At 38.8% G+C, this 17,641-nt stretch overlaps 1 protein-coding gene across 1 annotated transcript in view; it reads right to left on the minus strand.

The window, feature by feature from the left end:
* LOC119728129 (laminin subunit alpha-2-like) overlaps window positions 1-17,641 on the minus strand; it is an 83,050-nt gene that overhangs the window by 38,885 nt on the left and 26,524 nt on the right. The window contains exons 29-51 of the mRNA XM_038200204.1: window positions 17,237-17,364; window positions 16,531-16,620; window positions 16,117-16,316; window positions 15,198-15,340; window positions 14,800-14,907; window positions 13,871-13,982; window positions 13,082-13,244; window positions 12,332-12,539; window positions 12,014-12,130; window positions 11,347-11,504; window positions 10,564-10,702; window positions 9,883-10,093; window positions 9,144-9,326; window positions 8,597-8,751; window positions 8,289-8,432; window positions 7,274-7,404; window positions 6,480-6,660; window positions 5,450-5,577; window positions 3,812-3,983; window positions 2,025-2,169; window positions 1,577-1,700; window positions 702-822; window positions 295-474 (exon numbers count right to left, since the gene is read on the minus strand). Of these exons, the coding sequence (XP_038056132.1) occupies window positions 295-474; window positions 702-822; window positions 1,577-1,700; window positions 2,025-2,169; window positions 3,812-3,983; window positions 5,450-5,577; window positions 6,480-6,660; window positions 7,274-7,404; window positions 8,289-8,432; window positions 8,597-8,751; window positions 9,144-9,326; window positions 9,883-10,093; window positions 10,564-10,702; window positions 11,347-11,504; window positions 12,014-12,130; window positions 12,332-12,539; window positions 13,082-13,244; window positions 13,871-13,982; window positions 14,800-14,907; window positions 15,198-15,340; window positions 16,117-16,316; window positions 16,531-16,620; window positions 17,237-17,364 (3,441 nt within the window). The remainder of the gene's footprint in view (window positions 1-294; window positions 475-701; window positions 823-1,576; window positions 1,701-2,024; window positions 2,170-3,811; window positions 3,984-5,449; window positions 5,578-6,479; window positions 6,661-7,273; window positions 7,405-8,288; window positions 8,433-8,596; window positions 8,752-9,143; window positions 9,327-9,882; window positions 10,094-10,563; window positions 10,703-11,346; window positions 11,505-12,013; window positions 12,131-12,331; window positions 12,540-13,081; window positions 13,245-13,870; window positions 13,983-14,799; window positions 14,908-15,197; window positions 15,341-16,116; window positions 16,317-16,530; window positions 16,621-17,236; window positions 17,365-17,641) is intronic.

Raw genomic sequence — 17,641 nt, forward strand, 5'->3', positions numbered from 1 at the left:
ATAAAACAAAAATCCAGAATGTACTGAGTAAAATTTGAGGCTTTGCATGGTGGAGATACTAATGAATGAAAGGATTTGCGGAAACACCATGTGCGAATAATTTCTCAACTAAGAGAATGGTTCTGAAAAGAACCAGAGGTATAAACTCGACGTTCCAGTCAGTATATGCTCTGACCGTCTTCAGGAGAATACTGGCCAAGTAATTCGGACATGGCCTAAGGCTCTTATGAGTGGCCGTGATAGCGCCATCTACTGTTTGTGCATGCGGACACATAGTAACAACACAAAGCTTACATCAGTTTGGTCTGGGTCCACGTCTCGCCTAGTCCTATCTTCCACCATCTTCCCGGCAGCCAGGAGGATACCAGTCTCTTGTGCGGTGGTGAAGGTTAGAGAGACATCGGCTATCTTTCCCAGGGCAATGTTACGCATCTTGACCTGAGCACCTTCTAGTAGGCCCAGACTCCGAACGGTCTAGAGATAAGAGGGAAAGAGGTTGAAAAAGGACCAATTTGATTATACTTCATTTGAACACAGTAAATTTAACGGTACAAAAATTTGCAAACCACTTTGGAGCAGTTTAAATGTGCTCAACTTGTATACAATTTGAATAGAATCTTTACCTTTACACCGAGCATAAATCTGCGCTAACAGGTGGAAAAAGAGTTTTTTAAATTTAATTTATATGTATTTGAAATTACTCGTTTGACGCATCCATCTTCAACGCCTGTTGACAGACCAGGCTGGAGTAGGTTCTGCTGGTTACCGTACAGACCAAAGAACTTGATGCATCCATAAAATGGCTGAGTGGTTACATCGCGCCTGAAAAAAAAAAGCAAAATAATCACGGCTAACAAAAGTCCCAGAAGGTATGAGATGAAGGTGCTCTGCCTTTTGTCACTGTTAGTTTCATGCCTTCATTGCTGCCACAGTGATTTTTTTCTGTCAGTGTATCTTTTACCAATTACGAATCTACTATTTGTACGTAATTCTCATTCATAAATACCTGAGACAGTTTACCCATTCCTATTGGTCAAGAGCCGTCATTTGTGCATGGATTCAAACCACTGATAAAACACCGGCTGGTTTAAATTTAAACACAATTTCCTGCGTCCTATGCCACGTCGCAGAGTAAGCGCCGCGCATGCACCAATTTCCATATGAGATTCTTAGCACTACGCGTGGGAGGCACATACCATAGACAAGGCCAGAAGGGTGTTTTGCAAAACATGAAGTAAACTGTTGAGCAAAATCGTAGGAAGTTAGTGCATTTTGACTATTTGACCGAAAGTATTTATGAATGGGATTCAGCTTGGGCGATTATCGGCGACCAGGCCCCTACCCAATTTACATATTTATTCCCTTATTCAAGAGCCAAGTTGTAATTGGAATTAAAATAGCCCGCTGAACTTTGCCCAAGATGGCCTTATCTGATGTGCTCTGTTGATTGCAGTCAAGAAATTTATTCGCAACTCCACAACATATTCAAGTCACAAGTCCAGCATCTTAGAAACTCACTGCTTGATTTCAGAGAAAGAGAAAAAAAACAACCCATTAATCAAGGAATTCACCTTACCTGACATTATAGAAGCTTTGCACGCCTCCGACGTGAAGATATGCAAATTCCTCGATGGTTAATCCCGTCAGCGTTCCTGCAGATACACCGTTTCCCTGCCATACGTTGTCGATGTAGAAAATGCCTGTAAAAAATATAGACACAATATAATTTTTTTTTTTTTCATTTTGGTTGTTTTGTTAATTCAGCCAATGGTTAAAAAATAATCACAGGAATTTGCAATGTTGGACTCACACAAAAATAACAATTTACAAATACCATACAAATAAAACAATGACAACATAAAGTTAGTACTTATACAAAAAAAATACATCACAATAGCTGTCATATAATCAAACTTTCCCGTTATTAGAAACCCGCACGGCCGATGGTATAAAACCATTTCCGAAACGGTCGGTTTTGTAGGCAAAAATTATGCCTGTTGCGAAAAAAAAAAGTTTTTACTTACTGTTCCCTCGATTCCTTATGACGCTAACAGATATCCAAGTATTTGTGTTGACTCTTTCCCGTGAGGACACTTTACCAGTTCCACTGCCAAGATCATGTGAGACCACCATGTAACCGTCAATCAGCTCAATGGCCATATAGTCACGCTAGGAAAAAACACACACACACATCGAAACAGGTTTTACATAATACATGCAAGTGGTGGTGAGAAAATTGTACCGAAAAGATTTAACCAACCGACGGTATTAAAAGCACCATGAGATAATCTCTTGGTGGGTGCCTTTTTACTGACAATAATACTGAGGGTGCCTTTTACTGGGCATGTGTGGTCTAGCGGTAGAGCATAGGACTCATGATCGTGAGGTTGTGGGTTCGAGCCCCGCCGTGGCCATGCGTGTTGTGCCCTTGAGTAAGGCGCTTTACCTCAATTACTCCTCTCAACCAAGGTGTTAAATGGGTACCGGCATTATTCAATGCTGGAAAGGTAACAGACTCGCTGTGGAGGAGGTGTGGCGATCCCCCCACAGCAGCATAATGAGTCTGGCCCAATCGTTAATGAAAGAGAGATGGACACTCCGTTCCTGTGAACACAGGTTCGTCCCCTTTACCTTTTACTTTACCTTCACTGATACCAATCACAATGGCACAAAGGGGGGTACTTGACTAATCTCAAACTGCCGCAGCAGTACAGGATGGTCCAAAAAAGTTAACACTGTTTAGACGCAGATTTCTCAGAATTGGGAAGACATTTTAAAATTGTTTTCAGATATTTCTAAAGTACAGCATCTTCGTGGTATATAATGAAACGGCGCTGAAAATAAAGCCAAAATAAAAGAATGGCGACGGTTTAAAGATGGTCAAAAACCAGTTTTGTCCACACACAAATTTATGAGATATGGCCAACACAACAGAACTTCAATAATTTTTTATTCCTTTATTTATCCAGTGTAAAACCAAACAGCTAAAAGCTGGTTTTCATTAGGGACCTGCATTAAATCAACTAAAAATATGATTTTTACAAATCGAAGGCTTAAAAAGAAACAAAGAAGGAAAAAAACATAAAAATGAAATGATATGCACTTAACACAAAAGCATAATCTCAGAATAGATAAAAAAGCAAGCCAGCAACAAAAACAAATCAACTCTCTCTGTTCAATAACGTTACTAAAAAAAGAGCGCTAAAAAAGGAAAACAAACCCGAAATAAAAGTAAATAATGTAAAATAGGTTTACATGACTGCCATAGACTTGGACAAACTATAGTTTTTGACCATTTCTCTGTAACTGGCCGCTATTTCTTAACTTGAGCTTTATTTTCAACACCGTTTTCACCACATACCACCAAGATCTTGTAGTTTAGGAATATCTTAAAACAATTTAAACTTTCTGAGAAATCTGCGTCTGAAAAAGGGTGAATTTTTTTGGACCATTCTGTAGAAGGCGCTGTCAAAAAAAATGAATCAGATCAATCTAGGCAACTTTGGCACTTTTCAGAAGGCCATCATCTCCTAGCCAAAATCCCTAGAGGATGTTTCAGGAGGAAAGCAACCAAGTACCAAGTATCTACTGTACCTGCACAGAGTTCACTTTCAATTCAATTCCATATTACATTTATTTCCATACTGAAACAATAACATAACAGAGAGCAAAATACAATATTGTGGAGGCACAATCCTAATAAGCCAAGGCTTGTAGCGGAGTGCCTTTAGAAGAGAAAACAAAGCCTTTAAACGACTACTTGCATGATCACATCGGAACTTGTTTAAAAGCAAAAGGAACCTGAACTGACCTGATCTGAAGAAGCCATGTAGAAAAGCAGTGCCTCTTCGGCTTGCGTCTTCAATTGGAAAGCAATGGAAATTGTGTTTTCTCTCCATTCCCCTTTGCTGGGACGAGGGATGAGAGAGTAACCCGTCCCATCAAAGTTATAGACCCCTTCCTCGACCACTGAGGTGCTGGGGCTGATGAAAAGTACACAAAGCATCAGTGTTGTAGTACTCTTAGGCCAAAAAAAAAAATAAGTCGGTCTCTGGTCAGCGCGCGCGTCGATTTTAATCATGCGCGTCGATCTTTTTTTTCCCCAAAATGTTCCGCGGTAGCTCCAACAGCGCCCTCTATTTCCGCACCTCCTTAATTTTTTTTTTACCAAAGAGCACCAAGGAATGGGAAATTGCACCAAGGCAAATGATCGAAAGCACCAAGGCAAATTATGGAGGACACCAATGTACATGAGAACACCAAAAAAGCAAAATAGTACCCACCTTGTCTGTACAATCCAAGCTTGAAGAAAAGGAAAAAAAAAGCAAAAAAAAACAAAAAAGCCGCGTGGCCGCGTCAATTCCGGAACTTTGGTCTGACCAGAGACCGAATATTTTTTTTTTTTGGCCTTATCCATACTATAATGTCTAATTCTGACCCAAAATAGCAGGCACGCAACTTGGAATTAAAAAATAATTGAGGAAACTCCAAACCAGACAAGACTTTGTACGGTATTTTTCAACTTGTGATGGCATTCATGAGAAGTAAAAAACGAGGAAATTAGTGGATCCGAGGAAAAGTTGCATGCCTGAATAGACAGGGAATAACAGAGTCTAATAAATACAGTGCCTCATCATCGAGTGTTTCCTGAATGCCATTCACAGGTCAAGGGTCAAGTATACAATACAGTAGATCATATCCGAATGCAATAGAAATGTAAACATCACACATACTTGAAAATGTACTCATATATGCAAGAAAAAAATTCTTGTACTCATATTCATGGTAAAGTAGCCGTACTTGTACTAGTACTAATGGCAATGCATTCAGATTCATACTTAGCAAAATGTACAGGGTGGGTAAAAAAAAATTAAACCCAAATGTCAGGACCAATTTTTGAATGAATTTTTGCCAGTAGCACTTTCAAAATCTAGAATATGAAGGCCCAGCCATTAAACTTTCTTTTAGTACAAGAATCATTCAAATCACTCATGTACTGTTCAAGTTGCGGAATTTAGAACACAAACACTGCTTTAAAGTTCTGTCCACAGATATCACAAAAAAGTAAGTGCTTTTAGCAAAACAAAACAAATTCTCATGGGATGCATGTTAATTGTTTTCCATGGACAGAACTTTAAAATGATGTTTGCGTTCAAAATTCCGTAAACTTGAAAAGTACATGAGTGATTTGAATGATTCTTGTTCTAAAAGAAAGCTCATTGATTAGGCTTTCATATCCTAGATTTTGAAAGTGCTACAGGCAAAACTTCATTCAAAATTTGTCCTGCCATATATGGGTTTCCTTTTTTTTCTCACCCTATTCTTATATGCAACGAGTGAAATAAAAAGTCAAATCTTAACATTCAGGCCAACAAGGCATGGTCAAAACTGTTTCAATGTTTGAAGTTTGCCGGAAGGAAAGCAAGAGAGGAAAGAAGAACGGACGCACCTGTTACCACATCCCTGACATTGTCCCTCGATGCTCTTGAAATTCCACAATCCCACAGGTACATCGTCTAAGATAACCTCGCCCATACAACCCCGGAACTCTCTGCTTTCAACTCCTTGTACAACACTCTGAAAAAAAAAATTATAAGAAAATATGTTACTGGTAATTGCAAACCTCTGTATTAAATTCAGGATCCGGGAATATTTTTTCTTATTATAAAGTTATGGAAAACTAAAAGTGGAACGGTGAATTGTACAACATTGTAGCAATAGTTTTCCAAATTTGCAGTAAAACTATGGTGAGTTTTTTTAAGGGATATTACATGTATTGGGCATTGATGGATATAGATAATTTATGAACAGCATTTTTTTTTCATTTTTATATTTGGTGAAAACCCCATGTGAATACGACCTTCCGTTCAGAAGTTATGGGACTTAGAACACGGGCAGAACAGAAAGAAGAAAACAGAGAAATCAAACAGAGAAATCAACGATTCACAATTGAAGTGTTTATTAAGCACCAATAAACATGCTTTATTTCAGGTTATTGAATATTAACTCCTTAGCAAAAATGTCACATTTTAATTACTTTATCGTGAGTTTTTCTCAGAAAAAAAAAATAGGTGACATGAAAAAGGACATATGTAGCCTTCCGATTTTACAAAAAAGTTAATTTTGAAATTTTCACCCCTACTAAACTCATTATTGCCGAAAAATGACTCATTTAGCTTGATCGCATCACATATGCTCTTACACCAAATAGTTCCTGTACCAACCCAACCAGCCCAGCACTCTGTGGTTTTATGGATTCATCAGGGAATAAATACAGGTGCAGGTGCAAAAACAGGTGCTATGACAGGTGCTAATGGGTTTAACAGTGCCTCCATTTGGCAGCCGTTCTTACTGCCAGTTTTGTGGCAGTGACATTCAAGACGCAAGTTTAATATTTTCCCAAACCTTATTCTTTGAATTGCCTCAGGGCATTTTCTAAACCAATATTCTCCAACCTTCTAAAAAGTGGAAGTACTTACATCATATTTTCTGGGTATTCCTCCCACAAACATGAGACTGGAGCTATCAACATCCAGTATGCTAGACCCGACGGCCGACATGCCCGTCAAGACTACGGGAGGCTCCATGGTGTTCTCTGGGTTAGAGTTGTCCTCCTCTGAGATCAACTTCTGGACTTTGAGGGAGCCAGCATGACCAATCCTGATTGGAGGAAATCAAAAAATCAGGCTGTTTTCAAATTACTAGGTTCAGTGGCTTAGCCAAATTCCCAGTGTCCCCAAGGGGCCACCCCACAAAAATCTGAAAGTTTCGCTTGCCAAGTAAGTGGTTTTTTTTAAGTATCTTTTTGATTAATAGAACAGAAGAGGAGTGAAGAGTTGACTAATTTTTAATTGATTGTAATCCCTTAATTCCCTTGACCCTTTATGAGCAAAATCCAAATAAATTGGAGAGATTATGAGCGCCCTCTATAGCGTCAATTTCTGAGGCAATTTCTGATCAATTTAACCAATTTATTTTAGCAAAAGATCATCATTTACATATCATTATCAAGTTTGGAGGCGTTGAATTCGCTATTCTGAGCTGTAGCATCAAATGTAGGCTACAAAGTATATTGGGGGACGAAAAAAGTGGGGGGGGGGGGGGAAACAAACTATACGATATCCCCTCCATGTGAAAAAGTGGGGGGGGGGGACTTGTTCCCCCTGTCCCCCACCAATTGACGCAATTACTGTCTGAGTCCATATGAAAGTGTTATCACATCTCGCCACATCATGCATGGTTCTCTTGATAATGAATCCAATTTATGACTGACCTCTGTGCCTCTATCCTGTACCATTCCTTCAGTTGCATGACCTCAGATGACTTGATGGAGCCAACGTCTGCTCCGACATTCCAACGAAAGAACGGCTTTCCGTTGATTGTCTCCAGCAACATGAACTCATCCTGTGATTCAGAGAGAAATGATTTCACAGGTGTTTAAGATACAAAGAGGAAATTTGCGGCTGTCAAAAAGGAAGTCCAGTACTTCCACAGAAATCAATCTTAAAGACATCTTATGAACTGTTCTTTGTCACACTTAGCCGTGGTGCCCGCTGCAACCTGCCAGTGGAACCCAGTCAGCTGTAAATGGTTAGGTGTTCAGATTTCTGCACAAGCAAGTAGGTGCTTGGTTATGGGTTCGAGTCCCAAACAAGTAAGCTTGTCAAGTTTTCTACAAAACTGTAGTGTAGATAAGAAATGAGCCTACAGGGTTTACAACAACCTCAATAAAGAGCAGAACCCAATGTTAGAATATTCACATCATCAATCGATAAAAACTCCATCAGAAGTCATTGACTTAACCCTAAAGGGGCCGGGGGGAGGCGGAATCCGGCCCCCCCCCTCAACATTTTCCGCGATAGCCTCTAAAAAAAATCGGACCCAAACTTTTCCGGCGCTATGCGCTGTGAAAACTGAATTTTTGCATATACGTCGTGTACACAGAGCAGAATTGCCATTCGTACATATGAATAATTAATTAGCCATCATTCCAAAACCCTTTGACCTATAGTCATGAAATTTCTTGGGTATGTTTAAGAAGAGTTGCTCTATGCATGTGCTGAGTCTCAAATTTTTTCGTCACTCGATGGCCGAGATCTTAGGGGGGGGGGGAATCCCCCCCGGCTGAGAGATGGTCAAAATAACCCGGCCCCTTTAGGGTTAAGCCACATCCGAATTACTTGGCTCCGGCTTACAATTACACATACAATGGAAAGCGGCTGAAGCCCCTTCCCATAGACACATATGTTACTGCTAGCCACAGCCAAGTAATTTGAACGTGGCCTTACACTGCTGTTGCTCTTGATGTAGAACAGAAGATTGGTTGGGCTTGTGATGTTGACGTTCATGATCAGAGAGTTGTATGTGGACGGGCTGACTTGAGGCTTGTAGGAGCGTGCACAGTCACCGGTGGAGTACATTGATACTTTGATCTGTAAATTCATAAACAGGTTTAACAATTAGAAGATTGACGCATTTCAAATCTTGAACATCTCTATCTCTTGAACATCTTTAACCCCACAAGCACAGGGATGGAGAAAATTTGTGTAAACCTTTCAAAGTGCTGTGAAATTGGGCTTTGGTCTTAAGGACTGACCTTAGATGCTTGGTTGCGAGCTTGACGTATCTTCTCTCTAATCTTGCTGAGGTCCACCGCCATGTCGCCTTCCAGTGCCTTCATGTCATTGGCCTGTCCATTCAATGACGAGGACAGCCGACGAATCTGGTTGACACTGGATCGAGAATACCTGGCTACAAATATGGAACAACAAAAATTAAAAAATATAGCAAACTAAAGCAAACACGACAAATAAGTTGACTCTCAGTTTCCAACAAAGCACCATTTTACCGGTGCTTGAATAAGTTCTCTTTGTTGGATAAATTTAAAGAGCAGGTACAGTATTTAAGATGTTGCAGGGTCAACAAATGTTATTTTCTCAAATAAAACTTGATGAAAAAAATTCATGGGAACTCAAATAAGTTCAATCATTCTAAAGTGATTCAGATTTTTTTTTTATAAAGGTCCCCAGCTTACAAAATAAAATCCTGTTTCTACAAAAGAAGCATCTTCGGAAAATCCTCACAGTAAAATATTGAAATATTTATGCCATTTTTCAGAACCTTCCTGCTTTTAGTTGACTTACTTGCATTGCCGACAATTTCCAGGGCGTCATCCACAAATCTTACATCCTCCTTCAATTGTTCTATTTTTTTCTCCATCTCGGGTAGCTGTCTTGAGATCCCTCCTATTCTATTTCCAACATTCTCTGCTTTGTTCAGAGCTAACATGGATAAATCCAAAGCTTCTTGTGCAGGTGTCGTTAGATCTGTCAGGAAAACCCATTCATGATAAATGATTACTCCAGCACTGCTAATGGGATAATTAATCCAATTATGCCCATAGGAAAGATTTTGTTTTAAGCTAAAATGTAAAACGAAAAGAATAAGTTACCATTGGCACAAGTAGTAAATTTCTGCCAAAAAGTATGCTTAATACACAGTCGTGGTGGAAAATTTCTGAAAGTGAAGGAACTGGAATAGCGCATACGTCTCTGCAGTTAGGTACCCAAAAGCAAGCGGGCAAAGGAAAAAAAAATCAAAAAGTTGGGGCACATGCCCCCTTTGCCCCACCCGCATTTCTACAACCTCAAAAAATGAACTATACCAAATATTTTCCACAAAAAAAATTGTATTTAAGGCCACACATACACATTGCAACATAATTCATCATAAATATGTTTCCATTTGACTTTTTTTATTTATTTATTATATTTATTCATTTCTTTACCCAGGGTCTCTGTTTTAAGCCTTTTAAGATTTCCCTCCAATTTCTTTGAACAGCTCTATTTCTAAGCAAGCCTGTCTCCTAGAATCAAAACTGACCAATTTTTAGTGGAGGCAGTGCCTCCTGTATGGCTCTCAATCGCTTCTCCGCATCATCGTTCTTCTCAGTAACCATGGTGATATCATTCCGCACCCCATCTAGCATTGCCTCCAACTCTTCCAATCTAGGGAACAGGTTGTTAGTGTCCAGGGAGAGACTCTTTTCTAGAGACAGCAAGGCTAGGATGTCCAGGGGCTCAGGGTGACTCACCTGCAGGAATACAATCAATCTGAAATTAGAACTGTTATATCGATGATAAGCTTTGACCTCTGACGTCATGCCTGCAAGTTACCAATTCGCAAAGTTAACATTTTGCAAAAAAAAAAGAAAAAAAATGGCCATGAAACATTCTTAAGACCATCTCAGCTCCTTTGGGAGTATACAGCTTGATGCTGCAACTTCAGTGCTAAGCAGCTCAATCAATCACAATAACCATCTCTGCCCTCACAGGTACCCATTTACTCCTGGGTGGGGAGAAGCAATGAGTGACAAAGTCCAGGCTGGACTCGAACCCACAACCTGCAGAATATTCAAAAAGTTGCACCTTTGGAATGACTGAATCCTCTTAACAAATAAGGAATATCTTTGGGCAGGTTGACTGCGATAATTTTTTTTAGCAGGTGGATTTGGGAGTAATTTGGGGCATGTGGTTTTTATAAGCGCCTTGGAATCTGTCTCACTTGATAACTGGCATTGTTAGCAGCAACCATGGCCTGTCCAGCTGCCTGCTCAGCTTCATCTATGGCTAGCAGAATCTGACCGTAAGCATTGACAGCTCGGATGGAGTCCTCTGCATAGTCTTTGGTGGGTTGAAATAATCTGGGAATAAGAACCAACACAAAGTAATAACTTTTTCAATAAAGAAATTAGAAGGTTGACCAGGAAAGATGGGAGTTGTGACTGTGAGTGTAATTTGGAAGGCCCATTTTCATAAAGATTACCATTCTTTTCTTTCTCAAGATAATTTTCTTTTGACAAAGCTTCTTAAAAAGACTGGAAAAAAAAGTCTTGACACAAAAGCTGTTGATGTAAATATTTATTGAAAAATAGAATTAGCTGTTGCAAACTGCTTACCAACCAAAAGGACCTATGGTACAAATGCAAAAAAATAGTTAGTGGCCTGACGTTTCGACCCTAGCAGAGTCTTTCTCATCTTTTACATCAGTAATGTATACATGTACCTGTTTATGTTTATAGTCTTGTCATTTAGCCTTCGAGAAAGACTCTGCTAGGGTCGAAACGTCAGGCCACTAACTATTTTTTTGCGTAAATATTTATTCACGGACCCATTTTAACTCTCTGTTGTGTGTAGAACAAATTACTTTAAACAAAGAGAATTGAAATAATCTGCTGTGAATCTTGAGTCGATATATTGCTTTGCCATGGGGGGGGGGTGGAGAACCATTTTGAGCCCATATTTTGATTGGTCGTTAGCAAAGAATTAATATCACATTTTCACATACTCTTGCAAGTGTTGTGCCTGTCCTTTCAGTTTCTCTGCATGTGCCTCAGCTCTCTGGACTAACTCATCCAAGCCGAAGGAGTTCTGCTGGATGATTCCCACCTTGAAGCCCAAGTCTGATGTCACATTGGAGAGAAGAGCAAACTCCTCTCTAAGACCCTGAGAACAAGATAAGAGTGAGAAACTCAATGCCTCATGAGTAAAACACATGCAACTTTGATTCAAAGAACCCCATCCCCTCCCACGATCATGTTGAAGGGTGTTGGATAAACTTGTATATTTTATTATTACATCTTGTTGGTTCTTTATACACTTTCATGGGCTTTTCTTGGTAAGCTTTTCTGTGAAATGTTTGTTAACATTTCACACGTTTGGGATGACCTTTTCGGTTTTTCTGGGGAATATCAGATGTTTACAAAGACTTCTCAGAGAATCAGGATATATTTAAACCGGCTCTCATAAGCATCTTTAAATAATTATTACTTAAAATAGTTTCTCATTTTTAAAACAAAAAACTATTTTTGAAACTTTCTGGTCAATTCTTACAACTGAATTTTCAAAGCAAACATGCTTAGCGTTTTGCATACATTCTTAGAATTCAAAATCACAACTTTAAGAAAGGTATAAAGTCTCTTGTAGGAACTGAGATGAAATAATAAGACAATTACCACTCCAGAGGCGTTGGCTAGAGCTAACAGATCCCAAGCTTTGTCAATGAATTCATGGGCTTCAGTTAGTTTCCCTTTGCTCGTCTCCTTCAAGTCTTCAGTTTGCGTTGTAATGTTCTGCAAAGACAAAAACCAATATGTTTTCCTATTGCAAATTAGAGTAATTTAAAATTGAAATAATTTACGAGTCTACCTATCGTTTATGATTCCATCTACCTTTTCTGAATATCGAAGTTATTACATTATTTTCAATTCATTAAGTTTTGATATAGATTACAAATAAGGCATGCTACTTCAAACCAGTGTTTTCATTTATACCTGTATCAAATCCATCAAAGTATTACTGCCTTGGTTGATGTTGGTTGCATTCCCAGATTGGTTGGTAGCCTTGCGGCTTGTTTCTATCAGGAATTCCAGTTGCTTGGTGAAGTTTCCGATGGCAGAGCGGCCACGATCAATCATTGGCTGTAAATCGAGGATGTCGTCAAAGAAATTCCTGGCTTTGTCTAATGTCTTATTGGCTTCCCTGGAATTAAAAACAAGGTATACTTGATGTCATTTCTGTAATTATTACCCAAAAAAAAAAAACGGGGGTGAAATTTTTCTTACGGTGAAGGGGGGGGGGGGGTGGATAATGTACATATGTCTTGGTAAGGTTTCAAAAGAGGGTGGGCAAAGGAACAAATTTCAAAAAGTAGGGAGGAAAATCCCCCCTCCCCCACTTAATATGGAAACCAAATTGTCGATTGTAAAGGAATGCTCAATCTGCCACAATTTTAAATGCTTTTTCAAATAAAAGGAAACAGACAAGGAGCATTACAATAATTTTAAATTTCTTTGTTCAACTTGAAACATTTGTTTTAAACGATTAGGGGGGATTTAAACTGTTTATAAAACTTAACTGTTTCAGTTATTCTATAGTTTTAGTAAAATAGAAGGTTGGAATAATGAATTTAACATACATTTTCTTGATTATCTTCTTTTTACAGTTTCATTTACTTCTTTGTACATGAAATAAAGCATTTCAGATAGAAATGTCAGAAAGAAAAAAAAATCAGATTATCTCACCCAAGTTCTACATCTGCTCCCAGCTGTGAATACATGAACAGATTGTCTCTGTCGGAGATGTCCATGACAATCTGGCGTGCCTCCACCAGGAGGGCAGTAGACTCATCCAGAGACAGCTCCTTGCCAAGCTCCTCACGGATGTTGCTGATTTCTCCCACAATATCTGTATGTGATTGTCATTCAATAAGATTTAACTCAATAGACCTTTATCATGCTACCGCCATTTCAGTCATGTTCCCTGTATCCAATAACAGCACTGAATGATGTTTTTTGTGCAAAAATTTGAACCAGACTATTTTTCCTTCCAGCCTCACTTTGGTTACATTGATTTGAATGGGAAAAAATCAAGATGGCCACAACATAATAATGGTCTATAGTCCATGCACAGCCCCAAACCATTCTGTCTGTTACTCCCTGTACCACCCAAAACTGCCCTGCCTGTTACTCCCAACACTGCCCCAAACCACCAGAGAAAAATATTTGTATATATCAGGGAATCCATACAATGTACTACAATGTAGTACAGTGCCAATTGGCTAGATTCAAAGTTTGATTTGATTTGTCACAATGCATTATACAACACAATGCATTAATCATTTAATTCAAAGCATGCATGTTTTCAAAATTGTCAAAGCTTAGAACAATGCAAACCTGAGAAGGTGAACACCATTTTTCTTTCAAGACAGACATCTCCAAGTCTTACTTTTGTTGAAATCAGGTGTCACTTTTCATGTCCCTATCACAAAATTACAATCACTGCTAGATGTTCCTCGATCACAAAATGCATACCTTTTATTCGGTCAAATATTGCTGTGATATTAGCCTCTGCATCCAAAGCACGTAGGGTCGTTCGCTCAGCCTTGTTTCGTAATAATGTTGCATTGATCATGGTGCTGTTAGCCTGTGGGGGAAAAAATATTCAGGATGCCTTGTTGGTTGTGTTTCCTCCCAAAACAGATAATGTCAAATCTTGAATTCCCCAGAGACATGTTTATCAGTGGTTATACTTATTGAAGTCAGGTTGGCGCAGTGGCTTTGTCCTCCCCTTCCACCTCTGTGGCCCGGGTTCGATTCCTGCCCTGGTCCACATGTGGATTGGGTTGTCAGTCCCTGCCTGACTCCGTGGGTTTTCCCCAGAATATTATTCTGGGTTTTCCTCCCACCTCTAAAACTGTAATTTCTTCTCATTGTCTTCTCTCTACAGGTTTCTTCAGGCTTGCGAGCTACAGTGCCTAGGGTACTTTTGAGTAATCCTTGGTTTAGTTACCATAAACAATTAATAATTGATAATAATAATAAGATTTTAAACCTCACATTATACTAAATTAATGCAATATAACGTGTAAAAGATAATGACTGTTTCTTCCTCTCTGACATGAACTCTCGGAATTTACAGCCATCAACTAACGGTTATAGTTGAAATATTTTTTTTTTATTTTCCAATGTTACTACTTGAATACAAATATGTGATGCGATCAAATGAGTCGTTTGTCGACCCTGGTAAATTTTTTTTACAGATTTAAAAAGAGCACAATCTCAGCATTACTGCTGTGAAAACCGCATGCTGATACCATCTTTATTTCAAAAATTAAGGAAATCGGAACACCAAGAGATGTGATGAAGAGATGTGATGAAGTGGCCCTATTTTGGCCTGAATCTCCAAATGAAAGTTCCAGACAAACGACTCGCGTCACATTTTCAGATGTACTATATCTTACTCTCATTTCTAGGCTGTCTGCGTCCTCTTGTAAGCTGCTTGCGTCTGGCAAGTCTTGAAGTAGTTCCCTGGTGATGTTGAGAGCTTCCAATTGCATTTCAATTCTCTTCTGGAGGAAACAAAAATTTACAAAATTGTATTACTTCTAGCTTTCAAATATTCTCTCAAATAACTACCTCTGGATAGGCCAATATCTTAATTAAGATACAGGTTTTGATTCATATCTGGTCTGAGTAAAAATGTGGATAAGGTTTTAATCCCAACGTGATTTAGTGATTTTCATTAGACAACATGGTTTTTCGGTAAAATATGGAATACGTTTTCAATCTACTTTTAACAAGTTCTTTTAGTTTGCAAGCTGCAATGCACAGAGATAAAAGTGTTAAAACGTCAAAATACCTTAATGAGTTTGGTAGCATTTTCCATCTCTCGTAACTTTTCCCAGGGAGCTACAACAATGTTGGAGAAATTGCGTTCCTGAAGAAGTTGCTCTAAACGGTCTAGCTCTGTCAGGAGGAGGCCAGTGCAGTTTCCATAACAGGCTGTGAAAATATGAAAATGAAAAATATAACCCAAAATTTGCAAATTATGATAACAAAAATCATACCAACGGGCAACTGTTGGGCAATCGACAGGCAACCAAACATTTTTAAAAGCATTTTGCCCAAATTATCCACTTTTACACCAATCACATTCCAAGTGATACACATGCAGTGCAGAAGAAAATATTTGCTGAAAGTTGGCATCACGCGACCACAACATCTAATTTGTAAAAAGGTAATTTGGTCTTTAGAACTTCATTTTGCAATATGTGACCTGTTTTGTCAAAACAGACGCTTCTGGGCAGAGGTTGAAATTGAGATAGGGCCAAAAAACGCTGTGTGGTAATTTTTTTTTTATTTTCACATTTTTGCATATTTGTAATCCTGAACATGTCTAAAATATACTATAAAAGTTTGGAACCCTAATTTGAACTCTAAATATAGTATTTTGATGATTTGTTAAGGTATATCAGTTAAAGAAATTACTGTTTTGTGACGTTTGTGGCCATTTTCTCCATGCTCTACTTTTCGACACAATGAACTTCAAAATAGCATAACAGTTCGCAGGAATGACCCGTTTCAAAAATTAAACCACCTATTAAAAGGAAAAAGAACATATTTTAACAATATGCAAAAATCTCGTTTTTGACCTTATGCCTAGAATAGTCTGATTTTGACAGAACAGGTCACATATGTTTATCTGGACTATGTTACATTAAAAATACAAATTATCTTACGATACCATCAAAAGTGACAGCATGAAATAAAATTCTTACATGAGCATCCTGTTTCAGTGACGACGTATCCCGACCCTTCGTCACACTGGTCGCAGTTTTCCCCAGTGATTCCCTCCACACACAGACAGTCACCTGTAGTCTTGTCACAGACTGATGAGATTGAACCGTAGGTGTTGCAATCACAGGGCTGACAGGTGCCACCGGGTGTGGTCGGGTCACCGTAATGACCGTCATCACAGCTGATATTTAAAAGATGTTCACAAGGGAATTTCGTTCAGAAAGTCAATATCAGAGAGGCACTTATTTCAATATGAAGAAAACGCTTCCTTGGTCATGTACCAGGAATATTATAGCCCAGAAGTACCCCATCAATGGTTTCAAGATCGAGGAGAAAGTAAGACGTAAGTGTACTCATTATTCTAGCAACTGCAAGGAATCTCAAGATATACTTACCTATCACAGTATCTCCCAAAGTAGCTTGTTTGACAATCTGTACATCTGTGTTGACCATCCAATGGATCTAATATGCATGTTGGACTGAAGCTACAGCAAAAATAAATTTGTATGAGAATCTAATTTTTTTTTTACCTAACCAATGCAAAAATATTGGAAAATATTGTTAGATTCAGGATTTGATTTTCCAATCCCTCCATTTTTTCCATGAATCATTTAGTTTTTTCCATATCAGGTGCTTACTAAATTTTTGTAAAAGTCTTTCATAATAATAATAATAGGTTCTTCTATAGCGCTTTTAACTAAAATCAAAGCTACTTTACATTACTATTACCCCTGATCAATGGGCCAATGAAACAATCCAAATACAATCTCAGCTCCCTGGGGAGTATACAGCTCAATGCTGTTATTTTGGCGCAAGGCAGCTAAAATCAATCACAACAACCATCTCTGCCCTCACAGGTAACCAAGTCTTTTATGATTAACATGTATGGAGTACCGAAGTAAATACGTCACGCGTACAAAATGTGTGTGAAAGACATTAGCGCGTGATTCAGCCCGTGAACCAATACGCGCGCGTACTCCATTCGTTTGCACTACACTTTCGGGTTCTAAATGTCGTCACACTTCGGTACTTTCTATATATGACAAATATTAGTTTGACAACTGATAATTCAAAAGACATCTTACTCAAAAGACATCTTACTTATAGGCAGGATCCAGGGATGGGCAAGCACACTGCATGCAGTCAGACGGGGTACCACCTGTTGCATCGCCATAGAAACCAACATCACAGATGTTGCATTGTTGGCCGGTCGTGTTGTGCTGACAATCCTGATTAATGGTGGAAACAATTGGAAATATTGGAAATAACCAGCGGACAAAGAAAAATTAGAAATGTATGAACAGGAATGGAACCTAATGAATTGTAAAACTCCTTTTTTTTTTAAAGTTTACAGTCAATGGCCGATCCAGGGGGGATCCTGCGTACACCACCATCTTTTCCTCAAAGAGAAATTGGTCAAAGTGGTCAGAAACTGTCTCAGACTGCACCACAGAGCATCTAGAATCCCAAAAAAATTTGGGGCCTTAAGCAGGACCCAAATCCCAC

This window comes from Patiria miniata, unplaced genomic scaffold (genome assembly GCF_015706575.1).
Source record: "Patiria miniata isolate m_02_andy unplaced genomic scaffold, ASM1570657v1 HiC_scaffold_20, whole genome shotgun sequence".
NCBI lineage: Eukaryota > Metazoa > Echinodermata > Asteroidea > Valvatida > Asterinidae > Patiria > Patiria miniata.